General features: G+C 44.1%; 1 protein-coding gene across 7 annotated transcripts in view; it reads right to left on the bottom strand.

Annotated features, from left to right (window-relative positions):
* IKZF2 (IKAROS family zinc finger 2) overlaps positions 1–8,020 on the bottom strand; it is a 140,319-nt gene extending 132,299 nt beyond the window's left edge. For 2 of the 7 annotated variants that reach the window (XM_075933945.2, XM_075933949.2), the window contains exons 1-3: positions 7,613–7,745; positions 4,877–4,925; positions 3,982–4,086 (exon numbers count right to left, since the gene is read on the bottom strand). In XM_075933945.2, coding sequence (XP_075790060.1) covers positions 3,982–4,086; positions 4,877–4,910 — 139 coding nt within the window. In that variant the 5' untranslated portion in view covers positions 4,911–4,925; positions 7,613–7,745. Of the gene's footprint in view, positions 1–3,736; positions 3,948–3,981; positions 4,087–4,876; positions 4,926–6,565; positions 7,292–7,612 lie in introns of those variants that run through there. The other 5 variants (XM_075933947.2, XM_006127384.5, XM_075933946.2 and 2 more) reach the window with 5 other exon arrangements.
* Positions 8,021–25,128: the final 17,108 nt, after the last annotated feature.

Here is a 25,128-nt window from a genome sequence, read left to right on the forward strand (position 1 = left end):
GAAGTTAACTCGGGCAACCATAATTATTTTCTTATTTTCAAATTACTCATTTAATAACTTTTCTGCATTGTTAAACATGTTTCAAAGTGCACTGATCTTTTAATCACTTTCAAGTATCAAAATTGGTGGGTTTCAGTACTTATTATTGTTCTTACTCCATCGATTTTAAGGCTACATCTAGACCTGAAAAGAAGAAAGTCATTTGTAACACCTATTGCAGCACCATTTAATTCTCAAATGTAAGTGGAGCTTTCCTCTGGCATCGTCACATGCCAAGAACTGCCATTATTAATTTTCCACACAATATCAGACAATGGATTTAGAGAAATATCCTTCATGTTACAAAGAGTGGTCGTCAAGTCAACTAAACAAACAACCGAGCCTTTGTATGACAGTGGACATTTTCTGAGTCCATTGTAACCTGGAAAAAGTATTTCCTCTCAGACAATTCTATAGCAAGAATGTAGCATGGAAAAGCATGGAATTGTTTTGTTTCTTTTCAAAAATTGCTTTATTTGTCTGCTCCATCTGCTTTTAGGGAAGTACACTGGTTCATCTCCTCAGAACCTTGCTCAATTTTTACGAGTCTCTGCCCAATTTATTTCCAATTCAAAGTTCACCAAAGTCAACAAAATGACTTCCACAGACTTTAAGGGGCAAGGATCAGGGCCTTTGGTCCCTTCTTTTGCAATGAACTTTAGACAGGTTGTATTGAGGTCAGACAATACAACTCTGTCAAATCACCAGCACCTATATACACAAAGCTCACTGCACAATTAGAGGACTTGTAAGAGTTTGCCCAAGAATGGAGTAACTGGTGTGATCTAGGACTTCCAGATTTGGGCCATGTAAACACATGTAAACAATATTGAGTAGTCCTGTGGTACCTTAGAGACTAACAAAAATATATAGTATCATGGGCTTCAATGGGTAAAACCTACTTTATCAGATGAGCTGGAGTGAAATTAATGGAAAAATGAAGTTGGCTTTACCCACCAAAGCTCATGATACTATGTATTTTTGATAGTCTCTAACGTGTCACCGGCTACTCATTATTTTTAAAAGTTACAGACTAACATGGCTACCCCCTGAGACTTTTCAATGTAGTTCAGTGTAAGAATGGTACTAGATACAGTATTTCTTCAACTGGAGTTGGAGGAAAACATTTTGGCTAGTCAACTGGCTACTTACAATTTAGTTACAATGAGTTATTTAGAATTATGAGAAGACCTGTCAATACATATCCAGTACTTTACTAAAAGGGAGATGCATTCGGTAAGGTATATGTAATATCATTAGCTAGCTATGACAGGCAATCTCTTTATCTTTTAGGATCACCTCATTTGGAAGAAAAGCGGGTCTCTGCTCCTTCTGTACCCTATGCATGTAACTTAGATACCACAAAGCGATACCATGTGAAACAAGCAGTAGTCATCTCTTCAACACGAGCCAAAAATATTTAACCTGCAACTTTTTGGAACATGAGCTGAAAACATCAGTGGCCTGGCCAAAAGTCATACTAACATGGAATTGCCAAAGGCTAATAAATACGAAGAACTCTTCCCCGAGTGTCAGTTTCCTGCTGCTGAGCGAGAACCGCTTGATTGTTGCAGAAGCAGGTTTTGCATTCTCCCATCTGTTCTATGCATTCCTTGACTGTGCAAGATGGTTATGGTTTCAATCAAATCCTGTTTCAACTGGGCATGACTGAAGATAAAGAAGTGGTTCAAAATGATCCAATCAAGCACAGGACTGAAGAGCTAACCCTGATCTTCACCCCGGCAACCCAGAAGAACCCATGTAGATTTCACTTTTTTGGTGGATCCAAAGAATCCATTTCGCATGGAATCCATTTCTCACAGAAAACAACAGCTTCGATACATCATTGCTCTGCACCTTGTGTCACCACTTACACCCGTGCAAATGAGGGCAAAATCAGAACCTACTTTTATAACAATGTAAACGGGCAGGCCAACAGTGGACCAGGTCTTTCCAGTGACTTCTCATCAGACCCCAAGAGCTGTGCATACACAGTACCCGTCTTCCCTGCTAACAACAGAGCTATCTTTGTGAGGTCTGCTTGCATCAGATCAGCAGGAATTTTGAGAGTCAAGAAAATCTGCCACTTAGTTTCTTGTAGCCATTTCCACCCCACATCTTGGGCTTTTGTAACACAGAATAAAGCTCCTTGTTCTAAAACATTGTGAAGTTGGACCATAAAAAAATCTGCTTTATAACAAAATGAAGACAAATTCTATCTTAAAAAGGGGGGGGCACTAAACTCGACCTTCTAAGATTCTAAAAAACACAGGCAAAAGTCCCGTATCCCCAATCACATTTTGCCTGCCTCCAGAACAGTGGCCTACATTAGACGACAGCCATATAGTCTTAACACAGGCCAACAACAGTGAAAGTTATTGACACACATGCAAGATTAACTGTTCAGCCCATACAGAAGCAAAAGGCATGTGCATAGGCTGAACTTGGAACATGCATGTTGCAAGCACAAAAGAGATCAAACAAGAATAATCATTGCAAATGCTAAATTAGGTACTAAACTTTAAATTAGGTTTTCACATGAATGCAACAGATAGGTTTACTCACTAATTGCACCCTGATTTTAGTCTGTATGATAAAGGGGGGGGGAGGGAGGGAGAACCTGTTTTAAGTGTTCTCTGTGATGAAGCCTTTCCATTAATACAAAAGTAAACAAAGACAAAAGAAGAGAGTAGTAAAACTTGTGTAACCTAAGGTGGAGGAAGGGGGAGGGGGAATATCAGAATCCCAATGCTACAGGACTGGCATTCTCTACAGCTGCTGATTTATGGCAGGCTGTCATACAAAGTTCAGCCTACAATACTAGCAACCACATTCTCTAGCATCATGTATATAATTGGAAATTTTCTTAATAACTCTCAGTTTTAAAGGCTCATAAAAATCTCTAGTTTACTTGTAATTTGCAGGAGGTAAAGAGAAATTATTGAGGGAAAGGAGCACTTTCCTCTCAGTAAAATTAACTTTGAAGATAATATGCATATTATTACCAACTAATGAGTAAAGCCTTAGTTTTCTTCCAGAATTTTTGGAGAAATGTACAAGTTTTAACCTGTATATATTCACACACACATAGGAGAGGAAAAGAGAGAGAAAATGAGTATCACACACACAAAAATTGAAAGTATATTGGAGACACCACATTTTAAATTACTTCTGAATAAAAATAATAAAGCACATTATACGTATCTTGATAAAACACTGTATTCCTCAGTGAAACCATCTATGTTTCTAAGATAAAAGTATATATATGCTCCAAGAGGTAACGGAAAGGTGTTTCATCTAAGAGCAAAATAATCCAGCATCAAAAACGTTAAGCACACCTGATCTCTCTGCACTTTCTAAAACAAAATCCTTTCAATTTGTTAAAGGCTCAACTGGTAAGAGAGTTCGATAAATGACCATTTTATACTGGCCATTTTCTGATTTTTTTTCAAAGCAAAGCTAAGATAATGAACAGGATGCTGAAGTTTCCATTCAAAACAGTAAAAATATATCCTGCCATCAAGCCTGCATAGAATAACTTTAGATTTTGCTTGAGTCAAGCCTTTTTGAGATAAAAACTTGTTGGCTTTTTAGCTAAAGCTATTTCAGACTGCTTTTTGGAACCCTGCTTAAAAGCTCTTTGGATCGCAAAACCTACCAAAGCAAAACAAGGACTAGTAAATCTAGTGTTTCCTACCTGGTACAGGTAAGGACCAGCTCTCAAATGCCACCTTGGGATACTTCAGAGTGGTCATCAGGCTCATGTTTAGAGAAGACACTAACATGAATAAAACCCAATCTATCCTGTTCTTTTCTTCTTTGCGTTAGCAAACTCTACGGCAGTCACTATAGTCTAGTGAGCAAGATGAAGACCCCCCTACACAGGCTAAACTCACCCAAAAATGCTGCTACAGAGAAATACACACACAAAAAAAGGCTTACTGCTTGTCATGTGACTTGGTGAGGTATGCTGCCCATTGGGTGTGCTTGAAGTGAGGTCAATAGCCATGTTGGAGTGCTCCCTTTCGGGCGAAAGCTCATTGTCACCTGCTTGCACAAAATAAAACACTTAGGTTTCTGTCCCACGGCGCCATAAAATTATTCAATTATACAGCAATCAGACTTGCTAGCTTCTTTTCAACCCACCCGCCTTGCAATTTTAAATACATTTCTCCACAACCAACTAAAATTGACTGCCTAGTGACCAGAAACACGATTTTGGGGGAGGTGGAGAATCAAACAGTTCCCTCCAGTCCTCACTGACTGTAAAAAGTACATGTGAAAATTTTGCTCAGAGTTACATGATCAGAATTTAGAATGACTTGTCCATTTTAAACACCGTGATGCGAACAGATTAGAGTCCAAACTAGAGGGGAACGGAGTACCACTCCAACATTAGGACCTTCCACTCCAATTTTGACTCATAGTTTTCAGGTAGCTGGCCATTAAGCTATAATACTGTAGTTCCACAAAGTATTGTCCTTTAATGGACAAGTTGGAAACAATGCATAGACCTAAAAAGCCTCACAATAAAAAAAGAAATTTAGATTTTATCCCGTTTCTCATTTTTGTTTTATATAAACATCACTCTCTTAGGAAAAGTTCATTCATCCTTAGCAAATATTTAAATATATAATGTAGGGTGGTTTAAAAAAAACACTAACATTTAGTGTTAAATGATATTTCTCCAGTGTTCTCCTACAATACAGAGTTTAATAACAGCACAAATGAAAGTTAAAGAGTTTCAAGTGGCTTAGTTTGTGAAGCAATATTGTGAACAGGAAAACAAAGGAGGCTTCGCAATTAACCCACAAAATTAAATAAAATTAGTACTTACATGTTAAATAGCCATCCGTACCTTCTGCTTCCATAGTCAAAGTGCAGTGCTACAAGGCAAAAGAATACACCCTCAAAGATGCCTGCCTGCATCAGCCATTAAACGCTTAAACTGACTGAAAGCCATTGGTATAATTTGCTGCTGCTGCAACCCGCACCTAAGAAACATGCAAATGAGCACACGCAGTGCATTGGTAGTCATTGAACTCTTTCGGCAAATGATCTAAAGCTGCTGCAGATGGGGCAGAAAAGGTAAGTTTGCAGCTTGATGAGCAGTGTGGAGACTTTCATTTGATTAAGTTGGAGTTCCACTTTGGGGGGGAGGGGTTCCAACTGGGTAATGCTTTATCAATTACCAGTTCTCACAGCCACAGCTAGCTTGGAGGACCTTGATACTCCAAAGATTGCCCTTTTCACACTTATTCTCTGCTGGCACATTCTCACACAAAACAAAACCCTTCAGTGTTCAGGGAATCTTTCACTCTTATTACCTTTTGTCTTCCATGGTCCATCAGCCACCCTCTCTCACCCCTCCCCCGACACCTGCCCATGCACCTGTTCATTGTAACCATGCTATCTATCACAGGAGAGGCTGCATGTCCGATACCATATTTCTAGAGCATTCATTTTGTGGGATGTGACAATCTCAGAGTTTCTGAAAGCACTTTGCTGAGATAGAATAAGCTATTACTTTCCAGAAACTCAAGTAACTGTATAGGATGACACCCCCTAGCTTTCATGTGATTAAAAGAGGGGGGGAAGCAATCAATCACAACTATATTCTTTTAAGTGGAAAAGTTAAGAAACTGACATGATCAGAGGATAATTTTATTTCCTCTCCCCTGCTCTGCGCCCCCCTTTATTTTTTTGCCTTTAGTTTCAAAACTCTCACTGCACCAAGCAGCTAAATTATTCACAATGAGCCATTTCTGTATTGATCGCCAAGTATATTTAGCCCTGACTCCTGGAATTTCTCCATTACTTACTGGAAAACAGGCAGCTTCACTTCTTGTCTCCAAAACCACTTCCCTCTCCTCCCTCTCCCTCCCCCCCCCCCCCCAAAAAAAACCAACAACTTTTCTCTGTGTTCCTCTCTGGTGTGAGGCAGATCAAATAACACATTTCAAACTGGAGAGCTGCTATCAAACTCTTTCCATTACTAATTTTTACATGATTATAACCACTTTTAGAGATCATTTTTTGTTTTTTTTTTTAAACCAAGCAGCTTCCTCAAGCCCTTTTAATATTACTTTATCTTTCCCTTAGTACAGGTAGACAGACACACATGGGGAGGGGGAGGGAAGGTAGAGAGGCAGAGAACACGTCAGAAGCAACAAGGAAAGAAGGTCATCCTAGCCAATGAAATGGGAGGAAAGAAAGGAGAGGACGGGAAGTGTGGAGGGCGAAAGGAATGAAATATACATGAAAGAAAGAAAGAAAGAAAGAAAGAAAGAAAGAAAGAAAGAAAGAAAGAAAGAAAGAAAGAAAGAAAGAAAGAAAGAAAGAAAGAAAGAAAGAAAGTTTGATCACCCTGTCCAGGTTGTGATGGCCAAACCCAGCTGATAATCCCCTACTATCCACCCCGAAAGGACAGACATTTCTGATTGTAGTGAAGATATAGCGAGATGGGAACAGTTAATAATATTAATAATAACATCCTCCCCCCTCCCACCCCGTCCCTGAAACTTACAAGTAAAGCATTCAGAGCCAACTGATCGGTGGGGGGGGGAAACAAACAGAAAAAATAAAAAGCGAGGAGAAGTCTTTCCCTCTCTTGGGATGGTCTTGTTGAGAAACTCACTCAGGAATGGCACATACTTTCAGGAAAGATGAGGAACAAAAAGAGAAGGAGGGAGGGAGGGAGAGAGGTCAGCCACTACCTACAGCAATGTGATTAACCAGGAAAGAGAAAAACTTGATCCACCGGTTCCTTAAGAATTGACAAGAAAACCGTAGGAGCAGAAGACAGGGGGGAAGTGGGGGAGAGGAACAGAGGTTAAAAAAAAACCACCCACCCACGCAGAGCAATAAACCTAGCCCAACTTCACAGGATTGTTTTTGGCCCTTGGCAAAACCAAGAGATCTTCATGTCATCCCTGGCTCTCACCGCCCAGAGCAGAGCCTGTCAGAATAACGTGTCAGTCCTGCCTTGATCAAGCTCATGCAAGTCCTGCCAGCTAGCACCCTAAAAATCCCCCCCCCCCACGCAAAAAGGGGGGGGTGGCGACCACCTTCTCCCAGGTAGGCTGCAGCTAGGAGAGGAAGCGATTGGCACATGGCAAAGCGAACCCTGCTGGTCCATTTCCAGGGGTCTGGTTCATCCGCGCACCTCCCAGGAACCAGACTGTTGGGGGGGGGAGGTTCCCCCCAGAGCAGCGCGCCCGCTATGCTCGGCCGCCAACAAACAACCTTAATCCCCTCCTCCCCGCGCGCGCACACACACACACACACAGACACACACACTGACACACACACACACTGACACACACACACACATTAATTCATGAGGAGGATGAAGAGCTGCCTGACAGCAACAAGTCACTGGACCACAGCCCGGCCCAGAGATGCGCCCCTCGGCGCCACACACACACACACACACACTCCCCCCTCCACACACACACACACACACACACACACACTCCCCCCTCCACACACACACACACACACACACACACTCCCCCCTCCACACACACACACACACACACACACACACACACACACACCCCGGCGGCGCTACCTCAGCAGTGCGTGCGGGGCCGCCCGTCCATCGCCTGCGGGCGGCGCGGGGGGGCGCGGCGGCGCCTCTGCCTAGGGCGCGGGGGCCGGGGCGCTGCGGCGGGCGGGCGCGGATCCCGCTCGGACTTCCTCCATCTTCGGGGAGCGCCGGGCCAGCCCGGGACAGCTGGTCAAACCCCGAGAAACCGATGCGGCCGCGCCAGGCGCGCCCGGCTCCGCGCCGCCCCCCGCCCGAGCCGGGGGGAGAGGCCGGCGCCGGGAGCTCGGCGGCGCCGCTCGGCGCGCTCGGCAATCGATTGCAGGACAAGTGCGGGCTGCTCCCGCCGCGCTCCCAGGCGCGCGCCCGCTCCCCGGCTTCGCCCAGCGGGCCGGCCGCCTGCACAGCCCGGCAACCCCGCCGCGGGAAGGAGCGCGGCGCGCCCCGGGGAGACACCCGGCCGCGGCTCTGCGCCCGCGCTAACTTTCCGTCCGTCCGTCCGTCCTTCGGTCTGCTCCTTCCGTCCCTCCGTCTGGCTGCGCTTCCTTCCTTCTTTCCCTTCTCTCCTTCCCTCTCTTCTTCTCTCATCCTTTCCTTTTCCTTCTCTCCCTCCTTCCCTCCTTCTCTCCTTCCCTTTTCCTTCTCTCCTTCCCTTTTCCTTCTCTCATCCTTTTTCTTTTCCTTCTCTCCTTCCTTCCCTCCTTCTCTCATCCTTCCCTTTTCCTCCTCTCCTTCCTTCCCTCCTTCTCTCATTCTTTCCTTTTCCTCCTGTCCTTCCTTCCCTCCATCTCATCCTTCCCTTTTTCTCTCCTTCCCTTTTCCTTCTGTCCTTCCTTCCCTCCTTCTCTCATCCTTCCCTTTTCCTCCTCTCCTTCCTTCCCTCCTTCTCTCATCCTTCCCTTTTCCTTCTCTCCTTCCTTCCCTCCATCTCATCCTTCCCTTTTTCTCTCCTTCCTTCCTTCCTTCCTTCCTTCCCTCCTTCTCTCATCCTTCCCTTTTCCTCCTCTCCTTCCTTCCCTCCTTCTCTCATCCTTCCCTTTTCCTCCTCTCCTTCCTTCCCTCCTTCTCTCCTTCCCTTTTCCTTCTCTCATCCTTCCCTTTTCCTTCTCTCCTTCCTTCCCTCCTTCTCTCATCCTTCCCTTTTCCTCCTCTCCTTCCTTCCCTCCTTCTCTCATTCTTTCCTTTTCCTCCTGTCCTTCCTTCCCTCCATCTCATCCTTCCCTTTTTCTTCTTTCCTTCCTTCTTTCCTTCTGTCCTTCCTTCCCTCCTTCTCTCATCCTTTCCTTTTCCTTCCTTCCTTCCTTCCCTCCTTCTCATCCTTCCCTTTTCCTCCTGTCCTTCCTTCCCTCCTTCTCGCATCCTTCCCTTTTCCTCCTGTCTGTCTTTCCTTCCTTTCTTCTCTCATCCTTTCCTTTCTTCTCTCATCCTTTCCTTCTGTCTGTCTTTCTTTCCTTCCTTCTCTCCTTTCTTTCTTTCTTTTTTTCCTTCCTTCTTTCTTTCTTTCTTTCTTTCTTTCTTTCTTTCTTTCTTTCTTTCACATTTTCGTCCAAGGAACATGTCTGCTCTTCTGATATTTTTTTTTTAGAAGAGCAGACGTGCTTTTTCGGAAGCCCTGTACTCCTGTGAGGAATAAGGACTCTTCCAAAATGGGGAGGTGTTTCCCACATTTGGCCCCGTGTGGTCGGGCCAAATGTTGGAAAAGCCTCTTCTGAAAAAAAAAATTGGAAAAAAGTACATACATTGCTTGCGGTTTGCAGTTTGCGTGCCTTTTTCTGGGGGGGGGGGGAAAAAGCAACAGTGTAGACATAGCCTCACAGGCAGAGCAGCAGGGATAAGGCTGTTTGATTTGCATGGGGGTCGGGTGGTACAGCAGAAAGGAACAATGATCAACTTTTTAGGGGTTATAGATTAGTCACCTAGGGGATTCAGGGACATAACTTCCGTTGAAATGCATGTGAAGCATGTGCCTCAGTAGTTTTCAAACTTTTTTTCTCATGACCCAGTTGAAGAATATTGTTAATGCCCATGACTCAAGGTATTTTCACTAGAGTGTAGGCTCCGAGGTGGGGCTGAGGAGGAGAGCTTTGGGTATAGGAGGGGGCTCTAGCTTGGGGGGAATCAGGGCTGTGGTAGGAGGGGCTTGCCTTGAGCTGCTCCTGGTCATCAGTGCAGTGGAGGGAGGAGGGACTAAGGCAGCTTCCTGCCTCTCCCAGCATTGCAGACCATACTGTGCCCCCAGAAGCACCCGGCCGCAGGTTCCCAGCCAATGGGCGTGCGGCGCTATTGCTCGAAGCAGGGGCAGTGTGCAGAGCCCTCCCCACAGGAGCCAGGCCTGCTGCACAGTCTGCGGTGCCCAGACAGGCTGGGAGCTGCCTTAGCCTCCCCCACTGCTCACCTGATCCCCCTGCAGCAAGGAAACCCAGTGCCCGACATTCCATGCCCCAGTCATGGGTCGCGACCCTTTGTTTGAAAACCGCTGGCCTAAACTGTGGTGAAAACCTCAGCCAGTGTGGGTTACTGTCATGTCAGTGCATCATAATCAACTTACTTGGAGAGCTGTGAAAATAGGTGTGTGAGGAAAACGAAGGCAAATCCAAACTGAACGATCTCTAGTGTGCATAATCACATACCATTTCAATAGGCTGTGCTGTACTGGATTTTTTATTTTGTAACTGCTTGGCTCTATTAGCTTTGCCCCAATTAGAGTCTAAATGAGAATGCCTGGGGGGAAAAAAACAAAAGGAAGCAATAAAGAGGGCAAAGAGTTTCCAAATCCATTATTATTATTATATTGGACTATCACTGTACATGTAAGATAAATTAATTTTATTGTCCTGTGCTGGGAGTGAACATGACTAAAATAAGAGCTTTTCTCTTCTTTCCCTCACCTCTTTTCTCAGGTCATATATGCGCCAGTCCATTTAGCTGGGGAATTGGCACTAGTCTCCTCCGGATCATGCAGGACTCAAGGTGCGTCTACACTGCACTCTAAACTCGAAATAAGATATGCAATTTGTGCTACAAAAATTGCGTATCTTATTTCAATTTTATTTTGAAATTTGAAATTTGGCACGTCTACATGGCGCCAAATTTGGAAATAAAGCACTATTTCGAGCCATCCCTTATCCCTCATGCAACAAGGTTTACAGGGATGGCAAAATAGCCTATCCGTTATTTCGAAAAATATTTGGAAATAGCAAGCACATTCCTTGGATGTGGAGTAGCTATCTCAGAATACCTCTGGTATCCCGAAATAGCCTTGCAGTGTAGACGTACCCTCAGATGTGAAGCTAAAATGTGAGAATTTGATGTTACAGGGTGTCCCTGCTGTAAGTCATACCAGTATACATCTGTTCCATACTAAAGTTGTTGAGGCTTGTAGGAACTGATGTGTTTTATGTCCTCCCATTCCTCGCTCTTAAGTCACACACCCCCGAAAAAGTTCAATTTGCGCAAATGGAAGTCAGCTGCAGGAAAAACAATCCCCCACTTCAAGTTATTTTGCCGTAAGTCCAAGTTTTTTGGAACATATCTTGGACTTAGCGTGAGGACGGCCTGGACTTTACCATGGATTCTGCAGGTTTTGATATAGGACTTGACTTAAAACCCACTTAAGACAACAGGATTCTTTCCACTGATTTTACTAGATTTTGGTGTGGCCCAGCATGACCATTCCTTTTGTTCTTCCATGCTTTGCTCAATACTGAATTAGTTAATTTGATGATGGACTTTGAAAAAGCATCATTAGATATCAGGGTTAAGGTTCCAGGGAGATGAAAAGAGGCAGTTCACACTTACTTTCTGAGCGATTGTTTATATGCTGTCTGCACTGCATTATATATGATGTATTAGCCACACGACTACGTTACAAGAACGTTAAGTTTGCGAAGTTAAACAATCAACGTCTTGGGAATGCCAGAATTCCGGCGTCCCGGGGCACTTTAGCCTCATGAGCAAGCAGAGTAAATGTATAGTACTAGCTTGTCAGACCTCGTGTGCACCACTCACTAGAGGAGGAGGAGACACACATTTTGTCAGGGGGTTTCACTGATCGCAGAGCAATGAGACTCTATTCTAGTCTGTGTAGGTTCTCATGCCACACTCAGCACCGTAGTATCTGAGCACTTCCCAGCTGCTCATTCACCAGTGTGACTAGCCTCTGTCACGTGGTCTCTTATGCTCACCCCACGAGGCGCAGTGCATGCCAGGGAGTGTTTTATTTTGGAGGTATTTTGTTGATGTATGGGCAGGCGTGTTCCTCCATGTGTGTGGCGATATAAGGTACAGACACGCACAGTCTCTGCGGTACGGTGCTGGAATGCATGTGTATGGAGGAAGCTTGGGTCCATTCCAGGTTCTGGAGGGGGTTGTTAGCCAGAGGTCACAGATCCTCAGGCTCATATGCCGCAAGTGTGACCCTTTCCCCTCCAGCCTCCCCTCACACAGGCCTCTGTTTTTCCGCCCTTCCCCTCCTGCCAGCCCCCTATCCCAGGCATGGATTGCAGGTATTGTAGGCACAGAAAGGCTCTGCCTTCCCAAACTGCCTGATTAGTCCCTGCCCATCCTCTGCCTCCAGGTCCCCACCTGCCTGTTAGTCCCTGCCAGAGGCTGGGGGCCAGGCCCTCACATGCTGCCTGTTCTCCCAGTTCTTCAGCTGGTGGGATCCTTCAGTGGTGGAGGGGCCATGCTGGCCAGGGGTCGGGCTGGGTGGCATGGCCCAGGGAGGTTGTGGCCATGTTGCCTGGCTGTCCAGGGCCTGGGGAGATTGGCCTGCAATGCCTAGCACTCCGGGGCTGGATGAGGCCAGGCCATGCAGCCCAGAACTCTGGGATTGAGCGGGGAGAGCCAGCAGCCAGTCAGGGCTGGGCCCTGATGGATACAGAAGGGGCAGGTCCTTGGGCCTGGTGAGGGGGCGGGGGGCTGGCATCTAGGAGTTCACCCCTCCCATGGTTCCAGTGTTCCTTCACTTGGGATGCTCATCCAATGTTCTACCCCACTTCCCAATTCCCGTCTCCTTGTCCAATTCCCCCCTCAGTCTCCTCCTCACCCAGCTCCTCACCCTCATTTCCTCCCTCTGCTGCACAGTGGTGAGTTTTGGTACCTGGCCCCTCAGAAGCCAGGACTAGCAGTTGCCGGGAAGTCTTGCTCAGCCACTGTGGTTCTTGGCTGAAGCATGCTCTGTGCTGAGGCCATCTTCAGTGCGTTTCGATGGCAGACTCAAACAGTTGCATACCTATTGTGGTTCAGTGGCTCCTGAGCATGGGGCAGACTTTTCCAGAGGCTCGTACATTGGCTAAATTTGGCCATCTTTTCAGAAGGGCAGCAAAAGGCATCTTTTTGGGGGCTCCAGGGAGGCTTCACTTGCACAATTTCAAGTCTCCACTCCAAAATATGCAGACACGAGAGCTTGTCATCAAAACTATCAGGAGCTTCTCATCAAAATTGTTTCCAAGCCGAGCCAAGCAATATATTATCCCCTTCCTCTCCCCGTTGTTGTTGTTTTTTTTTTTTTAACTAAAAAAAACCCCACTAGTTTGAAGCAGTTTCTTGGCATGGAAAAATTCAGCCCTAATAGGCCTGAAAGGAAAGTATAAGCAACTAAAAACAATACTACCAGGGGAAGAGATGAGCAATGGTAGATACTATCAGTATCTATAATATAGATTAAATTATCAACAATGAAATACAAATACAAATTAAATAACCTTTTAGTCATGTTAAGGATTGAATCCTGCTTGGCTGATATGTGTCCTCTGATTGGGCCAGATTCTGATCTCATTGACGCTGCTGTAAATCAGAGTGTTCTCATGGTTTCAACATATCAGAATATGGCCCATTAATCATGTTAGGGATGTTGACAGAATTTGATACCAAAGGTGAAATCTTGGCCTTCTTGAAGTCTAACCTCCCATTGATTTTAGTAAGGCTAGGATTTCACCCTGTGTGTGAAAATAAATGTCTGTTATGAAAATCTAAATCATAGACTACAAAGACATTTGATGCTTGATGAAATAATATCATACACTATTCTAAGGCACTCCTGAAAACGTTCAGCTATTATCTTCTGTGTTGTGAGAGGGAGAAGCAGCTTATTTAAATATAAAACCTCACATAATGAAGACCTCATTAAATTTCTTTCAGATTATGTGTATGCACATCTTGTAATGTAACATAATCAGAAATAATTCTTTCCTAAAATATTTTGGATTTTCTTTTATTTATAATTCAATTAAATTTTGATTGCTACATATGGATTTGCACTCTGCCTGTATTAACCGAGGGCTGCTGTTATCTTATTAAAACAGCAAATGCTGTTTCATGTTTCATTTTGGGATTCTATGGCACCTAAAATTCTGTAGTTAATGTTTAGTGGATACTTCCAGTCTCAGTCAAACTCCACTTTTTAAAATTATAGTACAGATTGAACCTCTCTAGTCCGACACTCTCTGGTCTGGCAACATCTGTGGTCCGGCATGATTTGAATGAGCCAGATGTCCACTTATTATGGGTGTGGCCAAGTTTCTTGCAGTTCCATAAAGTTTATTCCCAGCCACCAGTTCTGGCTCTCATTGTTCTGTGCTGTTATTTAACTTTACCCCTAAATGTCTTCTATGAGCCCAGGAAGCAGTGGAAATGTTAGTAATGCAGCTAGACAATATTGACCTCTCACAGTCCGGCAAAAGTCAGATCCCAAGGGTCCCAGACTAGAGAGGATTAACCTGTATTGCAAAAATCAGTACTACCTTGTAAACCACTTTGCTGCCTATCCCTCTGAATCAAGATAAGTGATTGACAATTACTTCAGTGCAATGATGACAGAAATCAAGTCTAACATCTATTCATAGCTCTTTACGACTCCAAAACATTTCACAAATATTAGCTAATTAATCACTACAAAACACCTGTGAAGTTTTACTGTTCTCATTCTATGTAGGAAAAGTAAAGCAATTAAGTGACTAGCTCAAGGCCATGTAGAGTGTCAAGAGACGAGACTACAAAGCAGATCTTTTGACTCCCACACCTACGGATTTGGCTTGTCTGCCCAGGGAAATTGTCTACATGGGTATAATTATCCCACTATAGCTATGCTAAAATCTCCACCCCGCACACACACACACTCCATGTGGACACTATTTCAGAATAAAAGCAATTTATAAAGAGCTGATCTTATAGATGACTTACAAAACCACTCTTATTCTGGTACACAGTGTTTCATTGAATGTTAGGCCTGCATAGCTATAGCAGTAGAATTCTATCACTATCCGTCTGCTGGTCAGTTTCGCGTTGTGGACCAGCCCTCCTCAGCTTCTCCAGATGGAAAAGATTTATACTTAGAGTGGGTCAAAAGCCAGGTGAGGTCAGATGGCAATTCATTATTTCCTCAGTTTCTAAATTTGAAATGTTACTAGCATTTCAAAAACTTTGATCAGCTCTGTGGGAGGCAGTGTGTGTGAAATAAGCATTAGTGGAAACAATTCTTCCTTGTTTTTTAGTTGTTGAAATTGTTAATGAAAATTTTCAACATTTTAAAATTTGAAAAAAATCCACCTAGCTCTACTTTTAAGTAGTAATTTTCATTAACCAATAAGAACTGCTTCTCCAAAGCAGCGAGAACAGCTACAGGTGAGGTACAAAAGTTGCAAGTTACAGCCATCTATGCTTTTATTTACATTTATTTCTTTCTTATTTTTATGCTGATGCCCTATCATGTCTCAATAAGTTAAGGGTCTTCTGCCCAGGTGGCAAACGCAAAAACAAATGTGTGTCGTGTCTAAAATTAGTTTAATGTGATCTCGGATCATGAACACTAAAATCTTTCAGTCATCCCTGGTTTAAATGTAAACCTCAACTCAGCCTTAATTTAAGAGCTGAGACTGGTGTTCCCTTCATATTCTACACCAAGCACTTATAAATATTAGTGAAGCAATCGGAGTGATCTTTTGGTTAAGGCATGCCACTGGGACTCAGGAGTTCTGGATTAATTTTCCATTTCTGCTAGAGCTACTATATCTGTGCCTGAGTTCTGCCTCATCTTTCAGATGGGGTTAATAGTATTTGCCCATTACCCAGGATCATGACGAGTTAATTAAGGCACTTCCAGATTGCATTTAATATTCCATCGATAGGGCCAACCTAAGAACCTGAATGTGAGAGACATTTTCACATCTATATATTTAGCAACCCTCGCAAAATTGTTCAGAATATCTGTAAAAATAAGGACAAGTTATTTATTTATTCCCACAATATAAGAACTAGGGGTCACCAAATGAAATTAATAGGCAGCAGGTTTAAAACGAATGAAAGGAAGTTTTTCTTCACCCAGTGCACAGTGAACCTGTGGAACTCCTTGCCAGAGGATGTGGTGATGGCTAGGATTTTAACAGGGTTCAAAAAAGATCTAGATAGATTAATGGAGGTTAGGTCCATCAATGGCTATTAGCCAGGCTGGGTAGGAATGGTGTCCCTAGCCTCTGTTTCTCTAGAGGTGGGTGACAGGGAGGGATCACGTGAGGATTACCTCTTGTGTTCCCTTCCTCTGGGGCATCTGGTATTGGCCACTGTCGGCAGACAGGACTCTGGGCTGGATAGACCATTGATTTGACCCAGTATGGCCGTTCTTATGTAAAATACTATCAGATAAATCCCAAATGCTCCTTGGTTATGTGGCTATGTAAGCTCAAGCAGTTCTTGGAGTCAATCTTTGAAACAATAGGTAAAATATTTTGGTTAGAATTAATACCAGCCCCCAAATCAGATGTAATAGGTGTTAGCCCCCATGCAACCACTTAGCATAACAAAAGTTCCTGGTGGATTTTGCTTTCCTCACTTGAAAAAATTACTGTTGACCCGGGCAACAATGAACAATGCAGCAATAGACCAACAGATCAGCTTTATAATCATACCTGGCTCGAATCAAAATGCTCGGAGCGCCACCGTTGACGAGCACTTACAAAGAAGACACGGAGACATGGAGGGAAAGGAATGTGTTCAGGATAGCAGAACAGGGCATAGAACATACTGCACTGAATCGTCAAACATCGAGTCAGACAAGGGCTACTTTGAAGACAAATTGCTTCAAGCCCTATATATTTTGAAGAGAACATTCCTTGATTATTATTTACCTAATTCTGCACAGGACTACCTAAAACTACATAAACACTAATGCATTTATTATGCACTCCTCTCTTCCTTACTACACTAAGGCACTCTTTTATATTTATATGCATCAGCATCCATAAAGAGGCCTATAAAGAAAATAATGATCACCCTGGCATAGCTGCAAGCTAAACCCTGTTAATTCTGAGAGAGGCACAACATACGGTACTCATTCTATTCACCAAAATAAAACCCGATAGATTGATTCCTATTAAAAAACAGTTGCTATTTTTCAGACCTACGGAGTTAATTTATGGCGAAGCACAAAGCTCATAATGCTTCAAAGAGCTCAGAAGCTGCCGATCTGTGTTTGTTACCGTTCTTGCAGAGGTATATGCTGTATGTAGAACCGAGGTGAAGGTAGATTATGGAATCAGAATCCTTAATTTGTGAGTAGCTTCTCAGTTCCCCACTCCAGAGTGAGTTAGGCTTTCAAGAGCAATGAGTGCCTTTTTGGGGAGCCTTTTAAAATACTCTGCTAGCATATTCTGTGCTTTCTGTATTGTTCTTCTTTTTGCAGTTAAGGATTTATTCATGGAGACTCAATATTTGATTCTCAAAAGTGCACTGGCTTCTGCTGCATTTTCCTCACCTGACTTCAACCTCCTCTGTGTGACACACAGAAAATGCATTATTATTTTCCCCTCTCCGCTGTGAAGTGGACAATATAAAGTACATAAATATACATACACACACTGAGATGCCTTTTTTACTTGTATCTCTGTGCCCAATCTAATTGCTTTGTCAGAGGTTGTCCATATGGTGCTGTATTTTATGTTTCACTATCAATAAAAACTACATATTTTATAGATTTATAGAATACTAGAACTGGAAGGGGTCTTGAGAGGTCATCAAGTCCAGTCCCTTGCCCTCATTAAATTTGATGAAAACACCTCCCTATTCTGAGAAATTGGTGTATGCCACTGTTGAGTCAAAAACTGGCGATCATGACATCACGTCATGTTAGAGATGAAGGGCAGGACTTGTGAGAAAATTCTCTGCTCTACCACAGACTTCCTCTGTGAACCTGGAAAAGTCACTTTGTGTCTCAGTTCCTTAGTTATAAAAAGGGGGTGACACCATTTTCCTACCTCAGTGGATAGGTGTCCACACTATGGGGAGGCCTCAAAATTAGTCTGAGGCAAGCTCCCTTAATGTGCTTCAGGGGTAGCTGAGTTAGTCTGTACAGGAATAAAACAACAAATGGTCTAGTAGCACTTGACAGACTAACAAAACTTGTATATGGTATCATGTAGATGGTATCCCTTAATGTGGACCTGCTACCTTGACTTACAGCCCCAGAAAGCACTGGGGAGTAATTATTTTGAATGACTCTAGGGAGTCATTATTGAAATAGCGGTATTGGAGCCTCCACATTACTGCTATTTCAAAATAACTATTTCGAAATAAGTGCTATTCCTCATGCAAAGTGGAAAATAACTTTATTTCAAAATAAAGGGCTTCGTAGTGTGGCTGCTCCGCTTGTTGTTTTGAAATAAGGGGAGTTTTTTTTAAATAACTCCCTAGTGTAGACCAGGGCTAAGGACCTAGTACAGAGTCCATTAAGGACAAAAGATTCCTAATGACTCCATTAGGTAATGAATTAGGACCTAAATAAAAAAGACCTTTGCAAATGGCCTTCATTGTGCTTGGAAGGCCATTTATTAGGTCTGTGATATTTCTCTTTGGATTGCCTGTCTCAGTTTGTGGCTGTCAGGACCCGAGTATGAAACTCAGGCCTCTAGGCATCATCCTTAGCTACCATGCCATCACAGAGCTGAATTACCTCCCCTGACTAGCAGGGACTTCTGCTCCCCTCAAGCGGCTGATGGGCTGGAGGAGAAGCATTCCCACCAGAAAATTGGATTCTAAAGAGGAAACAGGCCCTTACCTGCTGGTTGCTGCCTTGCCCACCCACCTCCTTGGATTCAATCTCTTGGCTACTGCCCCCTGTGAGAATGCTGACCATTGCCCTAAACTGCCTGTAATGTCAATTGGCTTCCTGGCTACCAGGCCACTCAGGCACCACTTGACTACAGCCCTAGACTGCTCTTAGCCTGCTTCAGCCACAGGGCCCTCCCTTCTTCACTGAAGAGTTTTCACCTTACGCAATAAATTTCCCATATGGTTAAGCCTAAGAGAGTTTATTAAGGCTGACAGCCTGTAGAAAAACAGTCATACACGTTACACAGAAATGAAATCTTGTGGGTATTTTTCACTCTTCTGTCACATTCTCTAGCAGGGATATGTTGTATATTGAATTCTCTAGGATGATTTTTTTTTAAATTTAAAATATATTTGTCTCTGAAATGCTAATGAGGATTTGCCCTGGTGTTTTTTTTTTTTTAATAGAGATATACCTGTCTCATAGAACTAGAAGGGATCTTGAGAGGTCATCGAGTCCAGTCTCCTGCCCTCACAGCAGGGCCAAGTACCATCCCTGACAGATTTGCCCCAGATTCCTAAATGGCCCCCATTGTTGTTGCAGACTAAGTTGCTACCGATGTTTTGAGCTGATCTAGTTTCAAACCAATTGCCACCTTATTCTGAATTAACCGGAGAGGGCAAGCCCTGCGAAGTTATCATATATGTTGTCCTATGAAGTTCTGCACAAAGCATTTTCACTTCAAGAGCCTCTGGACTCTTGCTTATTCCAAAAACTCCAGTCAGCTGAAGAAATGGGCTGTGCCCATGAAAGCTCATGATACCATCTACATGTTTTGTTAGTCAAGTGCTACCAGACCATTTTTGTTTTTTAAGTTTATGTTCTTATGTTCATTCTGACTTCTATAGAGTGAGCCACCCAAGACTGAGACTTCCAGAAGCATGCATCATTGGCTTAACTTTGTTTCCAGGGAAGTCATGAGATTTACCAGGACTTCCTTTGGAGCAGTTTGGCCATTGGGGACAGGGATTTTTTAGAACTATCACCCTGAGTCGAGGGCTCATTTATCATTTTATATTAACACGGCCACAGCCATCTTCTCCGGGTTGGGACATGGCATCTAGTTGACCATTCCAGCTGGCAGAAAGTACCCCCACGTAAAGTAACCTGCCTATCCCATTTGTTACTCCTCACCACAGGCCGTGGGATTCTCGTAGGTTCCACAGTGAAATAAATGAAAAGTGAGGCTATAATAATAACAACGCATCCCTTATCTGCGATTGCAAGCCTTTTGCAATGAGCAGGGCTCACCACAAAACCATCTTCAGAACCTGGCCCCAGAATTTCTCATGGGAAACTGTCTTCATGGGAGCAGAATCATGTCTGATGTCCTTTAAGAGTAAGTTTCTTAACTCTAGATAAGTGGTGCTCCAACACCTTTGTGGTAGAGCAAAGGTGCCACCCAGTGGCCATCTATGGTGCTGTAAGCACTGTTAACTAACAATTTAGATATACGCACGCGACTCCTATTGACTTTTGGATTACAATTGTGCAAGGCACAGTCACGCAGACAACTGGTCCTTGGGTTCATTCCTTAACTCTGTGTTCTTGAAACCCTTTCCCTTCCACCCCCATTTTACATGACAAATGATGGAGCTTTCCAATGGTTCCAGTGTAACTGACCTCACAATTTCTCCAAGGGTGTGTCTAGACTACATGCCTCCTTCGACGGAGGCATGTAGATTAGCCAGATCGGAAGAGGGAAATGAAGCCGCGATTAAAATAATCGCGGCTTCATTTAAATTTAAATGGCTGCCCCGATCTGCCGATCAGCTGTTTGTCGGCAGACCGGGGCAGTCTGGACGCGATGCCCCGACAAAGAAGCCTTTCTTCATCGACACAGGTAAGCCTCGTGAAACCAGGTTTACCTGTGTCGATGAAGAAAGGCTTCTTTGTCGGGGCATCGCGTCCAGACTGCCCCGATCTGCCGACAAACAGCTGATCGGCAGATCGGGGCAGCCATTTAAATTTAAATGAAGCCGCGATTATTTTAATCGCGGCTTCATTTCCCTCTTCCGATCTGGCTAATCTACATGCCTCCGTCGAAGGAGGCATGTAGTCTAGACACACCCCAAGACTCAACACAAAAACATTTCATTTTGCTCAGTTAAATCCCATTGCCCTAGGCAGGGCCGATTGCATTAAACCCATCAAAAACTTCCCTGCCTTCAAGAGCAACTAGACAAGTTGAGCGTATTTCCCTCTATTGCTCTTCCCTCAGGATACATCTACACAGTGGTGTTATTTCAGAATAACTGACATTATTCCAAAATAACATAGTACATGTCTACATGACAAGACTTTATTTCAGAATAACGTCAAGATGGAGGATTTCATAATCCAGCTCTCATAACCCTCATTTCACGAGGAGTAAGGGAGTTGGAGGAAGAGTGTTCTTCCTTCCACTTCCTGCTCTGTAGACAGCACCAAAAGCCGAGTTAAGCTATTTTGACTTCAGCTACACAATTGCAAGTACAGATCTGATTTTATGTCCATCAAGGTGTCTTTTTTCAGCTTTGTTGCTTTCTGAGTAGCTCCCTCCCACTGAATATCTGTGCTTCAGAGTCTATTGATTCCCTTATGTGTAACTTCCATTTTCCCCCCAGACTGAATCAAATTTTATTTCCTGCACGTCACGTATCATTTAACTCTAGGCCCTTTTGGTTATTTCTTGGTTCTGGCACATTTCAAAGACCTCATAGACTTTCAAACCCTGTAATTCAAAGTTTTTGAAACATTTTCCAACACTGTTATATGTTACTGATTTCACATTGTGCTTTATAGTCTATCTGGAACATGTCACTTTTCAGCAAAGTAACATATTATATTTTATGTAACCAGTACACCCTTTTATGTGTGTGTGATTGGTTTGCACTTTAGGTATTTTAAAACAGCATGATAGTACATTATTTAAAATGTAAAGCATGGCATCTTTAAAATGCTGTCCTGTGTCTTATCACAATTTCCAGGCAGCATAGAGCCTCTTAAATTGTTATACTGGGCTGTGAAAAAATGTTACCAATAAGCATTAACACTTTGTCCTCTTTGATTCCTGCCTCCAGCACTACCTAATTCGACTCAGTGACTGACAAAAAATGAAGATCAAGTAATCATGCTCTGTAAGCCTCATGTTCAGATCTGCCCGTAAAGTTCTTGCAAGGAGTGAGGGGCTTTACTTTTTCTCTTTTATTATTTTTATCTAAACATTTACTCAGATCTATTTATTTCCTATTTAAACTGATACGGTTACTTTTTTTAATATTCACAAATGGCTTTCCATTTTCATGTGCACATCTAATCAAAATGCAGTCACGCTTTATATTAAAGGAACATTTATAATTAGCTTATAAAGGGCTAATAAATTATTAGTAGGCATTTTAATAACTGGCTAATGAATTATTGTAGAATCCAGCAGGGTCAATAGGTTGTTTATAACCACATCTTATAATTTGCTACTAATGTGCTTCATAATCTATAACATGTAATGTACATGAATTTAATATACTTACAATAGCTGTAAGCCATCTATTAACCCTTATAAGCAATTTATACATGCACTCATCCCATAAGCATTATAAAATGTGACCCCCAAACACAAGAGGCATGGAGTAAGATCTGGTGCTGCGTCTCTAAAAGATACACTGTAGCCCAGGTATTCAGGAATTATGATTGCTTTTTAAAACCACTGTTTTGTCCTTCCAGTCTTGGACTGCTCTGGATACTGGAGTAGGCCTTGGGGCATTGCTATATTGAATTCCCAGCCTTGCTCTGACACAGGATTGAGCCAAAGCTCACCTTCCAGAGATACACAAATCAGTCTGACTTGGGTCAGCAAGCACTCAGGACCCAGGTCTGAGGGCCTTGCTGAGAGGTGGGGTCACAGCCCAAGTCCTGCTGTGGTTTAGATCCAAGTCCTCTCAGTGTGGATGCAGGCCTGACTTAGAAGGTCTGCGTAGCACAGTCTGGACGTGGCAGCAGGGTGGGGAGGCCTCGCGCCAGCCATTGTAAATCTGGGGTTACAATGGAGCGCGGACTCTCAGATGCGGGCGCTGGGACACTGAGTCCACCAGGTCGTACACACCTGGTCTTTGTGAGCACTGTGATCAGCCCCTGAGTCAGCTTTCGGGGCCTTTCTAAGTTATAGACTATCCTACTGGCTACCGCCAGGGGAGCCGGCAGCCATGCTGGGCAAGGTTGGGGAGTGGCTCTGTGCTTCTGGAAGAGGCAAGGGGAGGAAGGAGTGGGGCCGGGCATAGCCTCCCTCAGAGCTGCCCAGAGTGCGCCACAACACCCCTCCCTCCTCACAGGCTGTGGAGATGTCCAGAGCAAAGCGACTATTTAAAGGGCCCAGGCCTCTGGGACACTGCTGTTGCCATAGTAGCAGCAATGGCAGGCGGGAGCCCCAGGCCCTTTAGAATTGCCAGGGTCTAGGGCAGTTGTCCCCTTTCAATCCTCATCAGCGGGTCTGGCCACAGCACTGCCTAGCGTCTCCTCAGTCTTGTGTGCTGGCACCAGGTCCCCGACATGGCCCTCCTGACTCAGGGCCCACCTCCCTGATCCCAGGGCTTGGGAGGGAGACCTGGGAAGGCAGCCTTACTGTCTTCTGCATTTCCCGGGTGAGAGGAATCCTCCCAAGGCCCGGTCCGAGGCTTCTCAGGCTCATGTAAGCTCCTCGGGCCCTTTTACCAAGTGTGAAGTAGGCAAGATTCGTGTGAGGATTTCACCCAGTTTCTCAGATGAGGTCAATCAGTAGAATTCCAGTGACCTGGATGGAGCTAGGCCAGCTATTCTCTTTTCATTTGGTTTCTGCCACGCATTAGGCATTTCTTGGCCTGGGTTGAGCTGAAAGTTGGTATCCTGCCAACAGCAGAAAAAATGAGTCCCTGTGCTCGGTATAGATGGGGCTATATCGATGTTATTGGCCTTCACCAGAGGAGTCAAATTGGCAGAGGGCACTGATGGGGAAAGAAGAGAATTGGGTTTGTCAATACACCAGAGGCCAGGGCAATCGGAAAGCCGTTGGCTTCAATGGAGCTATGACAGCTTATATCTCCTGAGGATCTGAAGCAGCATTCCTCACCACGACAAACTTGATTTTTACAGGGTTGCTTGACTTTGAGTTTACACAGAGATAAAACGTGTAACCACGGACATTGTATTGGTTAAACAGCTGCAGAATTTTAAGATATTAGTTCGAGTTCTACCCCAGCACTTCCTAAACTATGGGCTGCGGCCTGGTACTGGGCTGCAGGAAAAAAATACTGAGACTCAGCGTGGTTGCCGGGGTGTTCTGGGCTCCCAGAGTGCCCGTATGGCACCAGGTCTGCCAAGCCCTTGCCCAGCCTCAGCGTAACCTGCAGCCCGATGTTCCAGCTCCTGGCAGAGGTGTAGCTAGAGGAGTGTCGGGGGCGGAAGGGGGAGAAGAGGAGGAGGGGAGAGCCGGACACCAGAAGCAGCACTGGTCAGGGGAATCAGGGTGGGGTTTGGAGATTTGGGACGGGGGGGAGGCAGCCGGTGGAAGCAGAGCTGGCCGGGGAAGATGGAGGGCAGCAGGGGGGAGAAGCGGCCACCGGAAGCAGGGCTGGACGCGGGCAGCAGGGCTGGCCAAGGGAGATTGGGAGGAGAAGCGGGGGAGAACTGGCTGTCTGGGAGGGGGTTGGGGGAAGTGGGGCTGGTAGACACATTCATGCATCCTGAGCACATTTAGCAGCCAGGCAGTTCGAAACTACAAACTGATTCATCTAGTAATAATAAAATGTACCTAATGAGAAAATACCAGACATGTTGTATGTCTGGTATTTTCTCAGTTTCTTTTTTATGTGTTTATATTTTTGGGCTGCAAAAAACAGTACTGAAAAAAAAGGGTTCCAACTAAAATAAAAAGTTTGGGAAACCCCGGTCTAACCAGCTTTCTGTCTTTCTTACACTCCATTTATCCAATCCATATTCCTTAACTTGATGGCAAGAATATTATGGGTGACCATATCAAAAGCTTTACTAAAGCTGGCATTAGGGGCTTTGGGTGGACCAGAAACAACTTATTTTAATATTCATAATTTGATTAATGAATATGCAAATATGCAAATGAATATTACTGGTCCTCCAAAAGTTCATGAATGCATTTACTGGTCCCCGTGTCAAAAAGTTTGAGAACCCCTGTTCTATGCCATTTCCTAATGGCAAAGGTCACCACCATGTTTGATTTGTACAAAAAAGCCCTCTTCTTCACCGTGTTATTATTAAATTAATATTAGACAACCTTCTACACCCTTCTAATGGCTACACATCCCGTATCGATTTTCAGTGCTAGAAGCAAGTCATGATTTCAGGCATACAACAAATGTGTCACCTCACATTGGAGGCTTTCTGCTCTAAATTGCTTTTATGTTATAAAAAATTATAACACATTCTGTAGTGACCTGGGATTTTCCATATGTGC

This window comes from Pelodiscus sinensis, chromosome 7 (assembly GCF_052426305.1).
Source record: "Pelodiscus sinensis isolate ZL-2025 chromosome 7, ASM5242630v1, whole genome shotgun sequence".
In the NCBI taxonomy this organism is placed as follows: Eukaryota; Metazoa; Chordata; order Testudines; family Trionychidae; genus Pelodiscus; species Pelodiscus sinensis.